Here is a 12,976-nt window from a genome sequence, read left to right as displayed (position 1 = left end):
CGCCGGCAAAATTGAGCATCCGGTTTTCGACCTGACAGCCGCGGGCCTATTTCAAATTTTTTTTTCTTTTTTTTTTTACTTTTTTTAATTTTCGGGACCTCCGACTTAATATCGCCATGATATTAAGTCAGAGGGTGCACAGAAAAGCAGTTTTTACTGCTTTTCTGTGCACTTTCCCGGTGCTGGCAGAGTAAAGTAAAGTAAAATGTGCAGCTTGGCTGCACATTTTGTTTTCTGTATCGCGCGGGAATACCTAATAGGGCCATCAACATGCATTTGCATGTTGTGGGCGCTGTTAGGTTCGGGGGGGGGGGGGGGGGGGTTGGATGCTTTTTTTTGGACACACTATTACCCCTTACTGAATAAGGAGTAAAGCTAGCGCATCCAAAACGCGCGTCCAATCGTGGGTTAACAGTGCACTCCGCTGGAGCGCACTGTACTGTATCGGCCTGCCAGTCAGAAAGCGGGGATTAATGTAGATCAAGACCAAGCAGAACACATAAAATGGGAAAAACGTAAAAACAATCTATCCGTCTCAGAACTTATTAAAAGTTCTTCCTTTTTGTCTGATTCTCTGTAATCTTACTCTAATGCCAGTAATCCAGATCACTGTCTACCCCTTATACCTCTTGACAGCTCCTCTAAAGGCCTTAGCCGTCCTGTGATGGCAGAAAGACCCAGCTCACTGCATAAGTCAGGGTCTGGGAAGCAGCTTTTAAGGGCTCCAGAGCCGATGCAAGGGTGTTAGGAACCCTAGCAAACCTTCAGCCTTCCCCCTTCAATCACTCCACACACACACGCAGCAAGTGGTTCCAGCACAGCACCCCCTCCTTCCTCACTCTCCCCACCCTCCCTCTCCCCTCGTCCAGCAGCATTCATCCCTTTCTTTCTCTGTCCTCAACAACCTCTCCCCCCCCCAACCCCTGCAGAATCCTCCTCTCCTTTCTCCCTCCCATGCCAGGTCCCCGGCACCCTCCTCCCTCCTCCCTACACCCAGAATCAGCTTCTACCACCGCCCCCCCCCCCCTTTGCCCAATATTCCCCTCTCTCATCCAGCTCTTCTATTTATTTATTTATTTATTTATTTATTTTTACTCTTATATACCGCAAAATCCCCCCAAAGGATTTTGCAGTGCGGTTTACAGCATCAGAACATAAAATATCTAAATAACAATAAAAGCAATTCGCACAAAACCAATAATAAAAAGAAATAATAATTTAAACTAATCACAAAAAAGCTTCATTGAAAAGTATTGCCTTAATCCGACGTCAACATTCTTTGAGAGCTGCTCTGGCACAACACTCCCTCCTTCAGCAGCTGCAGCTTCGACAAAGCACCCACCACTTTCTCCCCATATTCTGCCCAGCGTTTCCCCTCTGTTTGTCCCTGCCCAGAAGCAGTATCCATCCCCAGTCTCTCTTTATGCCTCCCGCACCTATGCAGCAGTGTCTTTTCTCTCTCCGCTGCATCCTCCTCTCTCCCCTTGCCCTCTTCTCAGAATCCCCCTCTTAGAGCCCCATCACCTGGAAAGGTATCCCCCTCCTTCAGTGGCAGCATCAGTTCCTCCACAGGATCTCTCACGCTCTTTCCCAAAACCCCTCCCCCTCTAGCCTCCACAGCAACATCCAGATTCTCATCTCCCCCCCAATTCAGCTGATTCCTCTTCCTCTACAGCCTCTTAAGCAGCATCTGTTTCCCCTTTATCTCTCTCCACCCTCACAACAATATCCTTCCCTCTCTGCCCTCCCCATCTTCCCTTAACTCCCTGCCTCAGTAGCATTCACCCCAGCCACTTCTCGCTCTCCCTGCCTCCTACGGATGGCATGCTGGGGGGTCTGGCACACAGAAGGTATACTGAACTTCTTTTTCTCTCTCCTGGGATTTCCAGACACAGTGGCTGAGCGGCAGCAGCTCCAGCTCTTAGAAGTCGTTTCTCTGCACCCCATGCAAGCCAGATTCGAGTCTCCTGCAGAGAATGTAGACGGTTCACAGCATATGCATGACTCCCATGCTCCTCTACTTTATGCTGTCATGTGCTGCCACCTTTTGGATCCTGCACCCACCCAAGGACTGTGCTCTCCCCCCCAGGAGAAGGGCATCAATTTCCAGCCACAAGCATGGCAAGATGCGTTGGATGAGAGCCCCCATTTAACCCTGACTCCTTCCTTCTTTCTCCCAGGCTGACACTTGGCACTGGCAGATGGACTGACAATGGTGGAGCATGCAACCTGCTGTTAGTACTGCTGCAATGGCACTGCCACTCCCTAACTTGAGGTCCTGTAGGTGACTGCCTAGTTTGCCTGTTTCCAAACCCTTCCCAGGACAAAAAATAATTTGAAATGATAGTTGCCATGTTCTGTAATACCTTTGTTAAAAGACTCCAAATTGTAAACTTTCTGGAAGGAATTAAGTCACATGAGGGTTGCATGCATAAAATTATCATATATGTGCATTAAGTAGCATGTATATAAGAACATGCCATACTGGGTTAGACCAAGGGTCCATCAAGCCCAGCATCCTGTTTCCAACAGTGGCCAATCCAGGCCCTAAGAACCTGGCAAGTATCCAAAATCTAAGTCTATTATTCCATGTTACTGTTGCTAGTAATAGCGGTGGTTATTATCTAAGTCAACTTAATTAATAGCAGGTAATGGACTTCTCCTCCAAGAACGTATCCAATCCTTTTTTAAACACAGCTACACTAACTGCACTAACCACATCCTCTGGCAGCAAATTCCAGAGTTTAATTGTGCGTTGAGTGAAAAAGAACTTTCTCCGATTAGTTTTAAATGTGCCACATGCTAACTTCATGGAGTGTCTGCTGGACTTTTGGCTAGTCTTGTGGGGGTCAGGAGGATCCCCCAAGACTTGCCAAAAGTCCCTGGTGGTCCAGCTGGGGTCCAGGAGCGATCTCCTGCACTCGAGCCGTCGGCTGCCAGTAATCAAAATGGCACCGGTAGCCCCCTATGTCACAGGGGCTACCGGTGCCATTGGTAGGAGCACAAGATGGCGCCTATGGCCATGTAACAGGGGCTGACCAATGGCACCGGTAGCTCCTGTGACATAGTAGGTCAAAGGCTATCGGCACCATTTTGAAACCGGCAGCCGAGGGTGTGAGTGCAGGGGACCCCCTGCTGGACCACCAGGGAGTTTTGGTAAGTCTTGGGGGGGTCAGGAGGGTGGGGGGTTGTAGTTAATTTAATTTTAGCGGGGAAATGAATAGGAATTGACATATAAACGTATCGGGGGGGCCCCCTTGCCGAATGCAATGTATCTGTTCCCCGACAAATACGAATCCCGAATGCAACGTATGGCGTCCCTCTGCACATCCCTAGTATGTAATTTTATAAAAAAAGGTGGAGAAAGCATGCATGTTCCTGCAATACAAATACATGTATATTGAAGCATATTCGTGTACTTTCAGGGCATAAATATGTGGTATTTTTTAAATTATGTGGCTTTTGCCAAACAGGTAATAAGATACTAACATAAATCTCTGTGAGCCTACCTTCATGCGCAAATGGTGTACAGTGGACTGTTTTGAAATCGGGCTCTATAATATTTTGAGTGCGATTTAAGAGTGACAACCCTGTAATAGCAGCCTGGAAGTCAGCACTTATTTTTAAACCAACACCAACACCCACCCTCACATATCCTTATTCTAAGTTTTTGGGGGTAAATCATTATCTCATTTGGTAAGCTGTTATTGTAAATGTGATGTATGAAATCATATGTGCATCTGTTAGATTTCTGCAAGGTGCAAGAAGGTAGTAGTTTCCATACCAAAAAAACAAATGCTCGAGAACTTAGGGTTATGATGTGAAGCTGAAGGGATGGGGCTCAGAGCACTAATTCTCTGAGGTGGTGAATGCCTGGAATCAGCTGCTAGAAGAGGTTGTAGTCACCAAAGCAGTGACAAGACTTCAATCTTTTTTGAGATAGGGGCAAATGGAAGCAGCAAAGGGAAGAGAGGGAGGTGGCCAGTGACTAAGAAGCAATATCTTTTCCATTTTCTAGTGTTGGTGTTTCTTCTATGAATCACAGGATGATAAGTCTGGAAGAGTCATCAAATAGGAACCAGCAATACCTGCATGTGTTTGGAGAAATGTTTGTGTAAACCCCCACCTTTGAGAGGGACCACATATATAACCCCACCTCTCAGCTGTGTGATGCAGAATGAGCCATGTGTTGCATGCTCACAAAACTAAAGGTCACAGCTCTTTCTTTTGCTGCCATCTGTTTCCAAAGCATACGATGTTGGGTTTCTGCAATCTGGCTTTCTCTAAATCTCTGTAAAATGGATTTTCTTATCTTGGGTCATTATCCTCCTTTGGCTATCCCTGATTCAGTACAGCTTTTGGGTGTACTGAATCAGTTATAGCATCTCTTCATCTTTCCGTGACTTGGGTGTTGATTCTAGACTCGAATCTTTCCATGATTCCCTCAGATTAAATCCATTGTCAAAAACTCTTTTTTTTTTTTTTTTTTAAATTGAGAATGCTTAGACATTAAAACCCCATTTTACAACTTGATAGTTTCCATACTGGACTCCAAGCTCTTCTTTTTCCATCTATCGATTACTGCAATTCTCTTTATGTTGAGCTTCCACAAAATTCTCTTCATGCACATCAAATAATTCAGAATTCTGCTCCTCGCCTCCTCACTGACACCCCTTTTCAAAATCATACTACACCTATCTTACAATAACTCCATTGGTTACCCATCTCCGCCCGTATCAAATATAAAGTTGCTACTTCCATGCGCAATTTCCATTACAATCTCAATTCCCCCTCAATTAGCTCTTTTCTACATATTCACCCCAGGGCCACCCGTCTGGTTTCCACCCATGAAAATTCATTTTCCTTTCATGGCCCAGTCCTTTGGAACTCTCTCCGTTTCATTGCGACTCGCACAAGATTCCAGATTGCTTAAACATCTTTTCCATGATGCCTTCCAGTAGTGATGTCTTCCTCATTCTCTCCAGTCTTAAGACCTCATTTTGACTCCAGCCTCTTAAGAATGATGTATTGCTTTTTTCTCCAATTTGTATTTTTTGGCCCTTGGCATTTATGCTTTGTTTTTGTTTTAATTTGTTTCAGTGTAGATAACTACATTGTGATTATATTTTCTTTTATGAATATTTTCTTGTACCACACCCTGAAATTTGGAGGGGCGGATAATAAATGCTTTTAAATAAAGGAAGAAATGAATAAAGGTTTGCCCAGGAGTGGAGAAGGAGAGTCTGCAGCAGAAAATAAAACTAACATAAAATAAATAAACAAACAATATTATTGCAAGTAATATAAGTAAAATCAGTGCAAGCACATTTACATAATACATTTGCAAAGTCATTTATTAAGCCACAGTATTTTGCCACAGCTTAGTGAACACCCACAGTATTTTCCCCAGTTGTAAAATACCGTGGGGAAAAGGCCCTGAAAGCCGCACAATGGCGACCCCTTTGTTCAGGACCATCTTGTTAAAGGGCTATATTGGTTTGATCAACACCCCCACCCAACATGTATAACCCACCTGGTCTTGTGAGAACCACCTCCACCCCATGCTTCCTCTATAGGTAGTCCTAATGATAAGAACAAAAGAAAACTAAGTTCACAAGATATTTTCAAGAAAATACCCCTCCAGTTTTAGGCTCCCTTGCCCATTCTAAGCTACCCTCACCCAGGCATACCTTTAAGGTCTGGTGGCCTATTGGGGCCCAGAATACCACCTAGGCTCCAGGCTCAATGCCATCTTATTTAAAAATGGTGACAGCTAGCTGAAATACACATTATACCTCTGTCATGTGGTAAGGGCATAACTTGTATTGTGACTAGCCATTGCCATTTTTTTTTTGTAATGAAATTTTTATTGTAAAAGAGGATAAAATAAAAAAAATATGCTTCAACAAGAATAATTTTGCAGAAAAAGAAAATTCCATAATCAGACAGTAATTTAACCCCCAAACAACCCCTACCCCTACCCCACCCCAGCACTAGTTATCTAGTCTTCAAGAATCCAAGAAAGCTGTTCTCCTGTCTCTGTCCCAGATCTGGAAATCATGCCAAAGTATTTCAAATCTTCCAAAAGTATTGCACTTAAGCAAGGTCAGTGAAATTGAAAGATGGAAAGGATCAATGTTGGAGAAAGATGAAGAAATGGCAGAAATATTAAACAAATACTTAATTTTGGTGTTCACTAAAGAATACCCAGGAGAAGGACCGTTGTTAGTTGACAAGGCTGTGGTTGGGGGAGGAGTAGATGAAACTGTTTACAGAAGAGAATGTATGGGAAAAATTAGGAAAACTAAAAGTGGGCAAAGCCATGGGGCCTGATGAGTTTCATCTCAGGATACTGAGGGAGCTCAGAGATGTGCTGGCAGGTCCACTGCACAACCTATTCAATTGATCCCTGGAAATGGGAGTGGTGCTGAGTGATTGAAGAAGAGTGGTGGTGGCACTGCTTCACAAGAGTGGGAGCAGAGAGGAGGCTGGAAACTACAGGCCAGTTAGCCTCACCTTGGTCGTGGGAAAGTAATGGAGATGCTGCTGAAGGAAAGAATAATGAACTATCTACTGTCAGAAGAATTTCTGGACCAGAAGCAGCATAGATTCACCAGAGGAAGGTCCTGTCAGATAAATCTGATTGACGTTTTTGATTGGGTAACTAAGGAATTGGATGAAGGAAGAGTACTTAATGTCGTCTATTTGGATTTCAGCAAAGCTTTTGATATGGTCCTGCATAGGAGGCTTGTGAATAAAATGAGAAGCTTGGGAGTGAGTGCCAAGGTGGTGGCCTGGATTACAAACTGGTTGACAGATAGAAGACAGCATATGATGGTAAATGGAACCTATTTTAATGAGAGAGCAGTGTTAAGCAGATTGCCACAAGGATAGTGTTGGGACTGGACCTGTTTATTATCTTTGCTAGTGATATTGCAGAAGGGATAGAAGGTAAAGTTTGTCTTTTTGCAGGTGATACTAAAATCTGCAGTAGCGTGGACATGCCAGAAGGAGTAGAGAGGAATGAAAAATGATTTAAGGAAGCTTGAACAGTGGTAAAAAAATATGGCAGCTGGGATTCAATGCCAAGAAGTGCAGAGTCATGCATCTAGGGTGTGGTAATCCAAAAGAGATGTAAGTCTTGGGGGTGAAGGGCTATTTTGCATGGAACCTTGGGGTGATAGTGTCTAGCAATCTGAAGACAGCGAAGCAATGTGACAAGGCGATAACTAAAGCCAGAAGAATGTTGGGCTGCATAGAGAGAGGTATAACTAGGAAGAAAAAGGAAGTGATAGTCCCTTTGTATAGCACCTTGGTGAGGCCTCATGTGGAGTATTGTGTTCAGTTCTGGAGACAGTATCTCAAAAGGGATGAAAAGAGTGTATGGGGGTAACTTGCTGGTGTGGTGGTTACTAGGGATGTGAATCGTTTTTGAACGATTAAAATTATCGTCAGATAATTTAAAATTGTCCAAAATCGTTAGAGTGCACGATACAATACAAATGCCCCCGATTTATCGTCAGGGGCATTTGTATTGTATCGTTAAATAGGGCGCGGGAAAACCGGCACACCAAAAAAACCCTAAAACCCACCCCGAACCTTTAAAACAAATCCCCCACCCTCCCGAACCCCTCCAAAATGTTTTAAATTACCTGGGGTCCAGTGGGGGGGGGGGGGGTATCCCGGCGCGATATCTCTCTGGCCACGACTGCGTTAAGAGAAATGGCGCCGGTGGCCCTTTGCCCTTATCATGTGACAGGGCAAAGGTAGCGCCGGCGCCATTTTGGTTCCTGGCTCCCGACGTCACGCGTGCAGGAGATCGCCCCCGGACCCCCGCTGGACCCCCAGGGACTTTTGGCCAGCTTGGGGGGGCCTCCTGACCCCCACAAGACTTGCCAAATATCCAGCGGGGGTCCGGGAGCGACCTCCTGCACGCGGGCCGTATTGCCAATCTTCAAAATGGCGCCGGTGCTACCTTTGCCCTCACTATGTCATATGGGCGACCTGACTCCTTGTCTTCAGTCTTCATCCAAGTGTTCTCGCCTGAGTCTTCCTCCAAGTACCTACATCTTCGCCTGAGTCTTCGTCCAAGTACCTAAGTCTTCGCCTGAGTCTTCATCTGTATCTCCATGTTCCAGTCTTCGTTTGCCCCTGGCCTCCATCCGGCCTGCTGCTTCTTGCTGTTACCCAGCGGCAGGTCTGAAAGGGCTTGGAATGATCGTAGGACTGTTCATAAGACCACCAATGCGTTGTTGGTCTTCCCGAAACGTGCAGGTCCGGTGGAGGGTCAGGACCTTCAGTCATCCTTGTCTTCACTCCAGCCTTGTCCCTGCTCTGGATTCCATCATCTCTCTTCAGTCCAGCCTCGCTCCTGTCCAGCCTCGCTCCTGTCCAGCCCATGCTCGGGCACGCTTCACCTGCCTCGGCACTTCTTCGGAGTTCCTCTGGGGTCGAGCCATGGTCCAAGGACACACGATCCCCTGGAAAGTGGAAGTGCTCTTCTAGCGCTTCCTAACAGGAACAAAGTCAGGTGCCCATTTAACGGGAATACCTCCCTTCAGTCATTCCTCTAGCCCTGGAGGGACTGATATATTTAGTATTTTTGATTTATACATATTCACCTTAAATCCCAAGACCTTACCATATAATGTTAATTCTGCTATCTGTGATTACCTATGGGGAATCTTGCTTGGCATCTGGGGAATGGGGGTTGTTCCTCCATAGGGTTCTATCATTGGACAGGTATGAATTTGTGAAATAGGATTCCCACCCCTCTACTTTTTATCACTCGCAGACACTAAAAATATCTGCGAATAATGCTTATGCCTCAGTAAAGTCTTGTCTTTTTTCCTTAAATGTTTCTCCTGTATAAAGGCAATATATGCCCTTTGACGGATCAATTCTCCTGAATAAAGGCAATATACGCCCTTTGATGGATCAATGTTAGATGTTACGTTAATTGTAAACTGATGTGATGTTACTAAACGAATGTCAGTATATAAAAGCTACAAATAAATAAATAAATACATAATTCCTTAAATAATTATTGTCACTTAGTAGGTGTATTCAAGTCCTGGATATTGATAGAAACAATTTTCTGTCACACTCTTTAGCTCTATGAAAAGACTTCAGGGACCTCATTCCCCTGAAGGTAGTACAGCCAGATTCTCTTTCCAAACTTTTCTTCCTACCCCTTCCTCCCTGCATCCCAATCAACCCCATCCAACTAGCACCACCCCCTCCCTCTAACTCCCATATTCCCTTTACTCATATAACCTGATATACCATTCATCAGTTCAAATATAAATTAGTATTTCCTAGGCAGAGCAAGAAAATTTAATTATAATACTTTCTAGTATGCCCCCTTTTCCAGTATTGTCCACTTGGTATCAGTGTAGTCTAAAAAATTATACAGCACTGGCTTCTAGCCAAAGGAGCCCCCCTGCTGTAAACCAGAAAGATTTTCCTAGGAACATAAAAAAGAAGGTAATAACTATCACAAGGAAGTGATAATGGCCCTTCTGCTTACTTTCAAAAGGAACATTTGCTGAGTTCATAAGAAAGTGGCCAGAGGCTATTTCCTTTGTAATTTAATTTACCCTAGCCAGGTAGGAAAAATAATAATTTAATAAGCCACTGGCTTACATTTGTATATCCTGCTCTTTAAAGGGTAATTTTCAAAGGCTTTTCCATGGCTAAAATGGTGTTTTACCTACAGAAGTGCCCTTTCACCAAACTGTACAAGAAAAGAGAGCTTTATCTACCTCAAACTAACTAAATGGTGAAAACACTAAGAGGTAGTATATAAATATTCATATAAATAAGTTGCATCTATCCTACTTAAAAAGATAAGAACAATGTGCAAGTAGCATGCAAATATTTAGGGGTATCAGCAAGCCGGTATGTTGTCACTGTGTTGCAACACCTAAACTTACGCAATAGCATTCACTATCTGTGCAAACGTTTACCCCAAAGTCATGCCCATTTTTAACAAATATTTGTATATTGCATGTAATAGATAACTCAGACATCTCTTTGACAATGAACCCTGGAAAATGTACCTACAGCAATCTACAGGTGCTTTTTTCTTAAGAAACAATGGCTATGGGTTTGAATTTACACACTTACACGTGTTGCCTCCTCTGACTGAACCTGCCCCTAGGAATATCGCTGCACAATGCAGGTAAAAATGCATACTTTTAACCATATGGTGGGAGGGCAAATTTCAAAAGGCCATTTACCCAGGTAAATCAATATTTCCCAGGCAAATAGCTTCTGAGAATTGCCCTGACAATGAGGATTAATATCTTGTAATGATATGGAGTCTATGGGGTATGCATTCATTTTTAATTAAAATAATGTAACAAAAGACTCACGTATTACATTAAAAACTATAAAAACTAAACAAACCATACTGGTCTTGCTTTTTACTTTTATATTATTTCCCTCAAGCAATATATTATGCTCACCAGTATTAGTACTGTTCTACATATCCACAGTTGAAAGACCAGCAACGTTAAAAAAAGAAAGAAAGGGAAAACCCCAAATAGCCATTATTGAAATCAAACTTCTTTGAGTATGAGGAACATGGACTTCGGCTTTGGTGGTTTATCTACATCATTTAAAACAAAAGCAACCCCCCCCCCACCCCCACCCCAATAAAAAATATATTTTTTGGTTGACTTCCATTTGAGAAAAATCAATGGGAAAAAAAACAACATAAGAACATGAGAAATAGCCATACTGGGTCAGACCAAGGGTCCATCAAGCCCAGCATCCTGTTTCCAACAGAGACCAAACCAGGCCACAAGAACCTGGCAAGTACCCAAACACCAAGAAGATCCCATGCTATTGATGCAATTAATAGCAGAGGCTATTCCCTAAGTAAATTTGATTAATAGCAGTTAATGGACTTCTCGTCCAAGAACTTATCCAAACCTTTTTGAACCCAGCTACACTAACTGCACGAACCACATCCTCTGGCAACAAATTCCAGAGTTTAATTGTGCGTTGAGTGAAAAAGAATTTTCTCTGATTAGTCTTAAATGTGCTACTTGCTAACTTCATGGAGTGCCCCCTAGTCCTTCTATTATCCGAAAGTGTAAATAACCAATTCACATCTACTCGTTCAAGACCTCTCATGATTTTAAAGACCTCTATCATATCCCCCCTCAGCCGTCTCTTCTCCAAGCTGAACAGCCCTAACCTCTTTAGCCTTTCCTTATAGGGGAGTTGTTCCATCCCCTTTATCATTTTGGTTGCCCTTCTCTGTACCTTCTCCATTGCAACTATATCTTTTTTGAGATGCGGCAACCAGAATTGTACAGAGTATTCAAGGTGCGGTCTCACCATGGAGCGATATAGAGGCATTATGACATTTTCTGTTTTATTAACCATTCCCTTCCTAATAATTCCTAACATTCTGTTTGTTTTTTTGACTGCTGCAGCATACTGAGCCGACGATTTTAAAGTATTATCCACTATGATGCCTAGATCTTTTTCTTGGGTGGTAGCTCCTAATATGGAACCTAACATCATGTAACTATAGCAAGGGTTACTTTTCCCTATATGCATCACCTTGCACTTGTTCACATTAAATTTCATCTGCCATTTGGATGCCCAATCTTCCAGTCTCTCAAGATCCTCCTAGCAAATGCAAATTTCTCTCCTCCCCCTGATTCACACTTACTCTTTCCATGTGGGTCTCCAGGGTAGAAAGGGGCAGAATTGACCCTCCTTCCTTCTTAGCCGGATAAGTCACTACTTATCCGGCTAAGAAGTGCTGAATATTGGGCTCATCTTGTTTAAAATGAATTCTTTAAGACGCTTTTAAGTTTTCCCTCCTTCTTATACCTCATAATGGAAAGGACAGACCTGTTTCAACAAGAGACCCTAGAAAATAGGTTCCCTGGGATCCATGAAGTCCATATTCAGCTGCCAAGCCAGCTAGCAAGGTTAGTCCAATTAGCTTATTTGCAGGGATATTCAGCAGTATGGGAGTGCTCATTGTCTGTCCTCAGGTTATCTGGTTATGTTAGCTTGAAAAGGCTGATGGAAAGTTATCAGGTCAGCACTGTGGGATTTCTAAATACTAGCATTTGTCCAGCTAAGTCCAAACTTAGCACCGGACAAATGGTGCCGAATGTCAGCCTCAGTACGTCCTAAAGATGACACTCAGTACTGCTGCTTCAATAATTTCTTTGATCCCCTCTTTCTTGCAGGTCCAAACGGAAAACCATCCCTGATATCTATATCTGTAATCTGGCGGTGGCAGATTTAGTCCATGTCATTGGAATGCCCTTTCTCATTCACCAGTGGGCCAGAAGCGGAGAATGGGTATTTGGCAGCCCGTTATGCACTATTATAACGTCATTGGACACGTGCAACCAGTTTGCATGCAGCGCTATCATGACAGCAATGAGCCTGGACAGGTATGCGATTGCACTCCAAAGAAGCATAAGTCTGATGTAGGCGCCATGTATCAGGGATGTGCAGAGCAAAATTTTATGTTCATATTTCTTATGTCCGAAAGGGGGTCCCACTTGCGGCCAATATGGACATAAAAAAAATCCAATGAGTTGGGTATATGTACATATGTGCAAAAAAAAAATTTAAACCCCCTCACCCTCCTTAATCCCCCCCCCAGACTTACCACAACTCCCTGGTGATCGAGCGAGGAGTGAGGACGTCATTTCTGCAATCCTTGGTGAGAAGCATGTGACGTCGGCGGCACGTCGAGTGACGCGGCGTCACGTGATTCCCGGCTCGTTCGCGCCGGATGGCTCGTTCGGCCCAAAAAGAACTTTTGGCCAGCTTGGGGGGGTCAGGAGGCCCCCCCAAGCTGGCCAAAAGTTCTTTTTGGGCCGAACGAGCCGTCCGGCGCGAACGAGCCGGGAATCACGTGACGCCGGCGTCACTCGACGTGCCGCCGACGTCACATGCTTCTCGCCAAGGATTGCAGAAATGGCGTCCTCAC

The 12,976-nt window shown here is 44.0% G+C and overlaps 1 protein-coding gene across 1 annotated transcript in view; it reads left to right on the top strand.

The window, feature by feature from the left end:
- MCHR2 (melanin concentrating hormone receptor 2) overlaps nt 1-12,976 on the top strand; it is a 359,314-nt gene that overhangs the window by 284,476 nt on the left and 61,862 nt on the right. Inside the window, exon 3 of the mRNA XM_029595365.1 lies at nt 12,222-12,431. Coding sequence (XP_029451225.1) covers nt 12,222-12,431 — 210 coding nt within the window. The remainder of the gene's footprint in view (nt 1-12,221; nt 12,432-12,976) is intronic.

The sequence above is a fragment of the Rhinatrema bivittatum genome, chromosome 3 (assembly GCF_901001135.1).
Source record: "Rhinatrema bivittatum chromosome 3, aRhiBiv1.1, whole genome shotgun sequence".
In the NCBI taxonomy this organism is placed as follows: Eukaryota; Metazoa; Chordata; class Amphibia; order Gymnophiona; family Rhinatrematidae; genus Rhinatrema; species Rhinatrema bivittatum.
The sequence above is the reverse complement of the archived record's forward strand: the minus strand, read 5'-3'. Positions and strand labels throughout refer to the sequence as shown.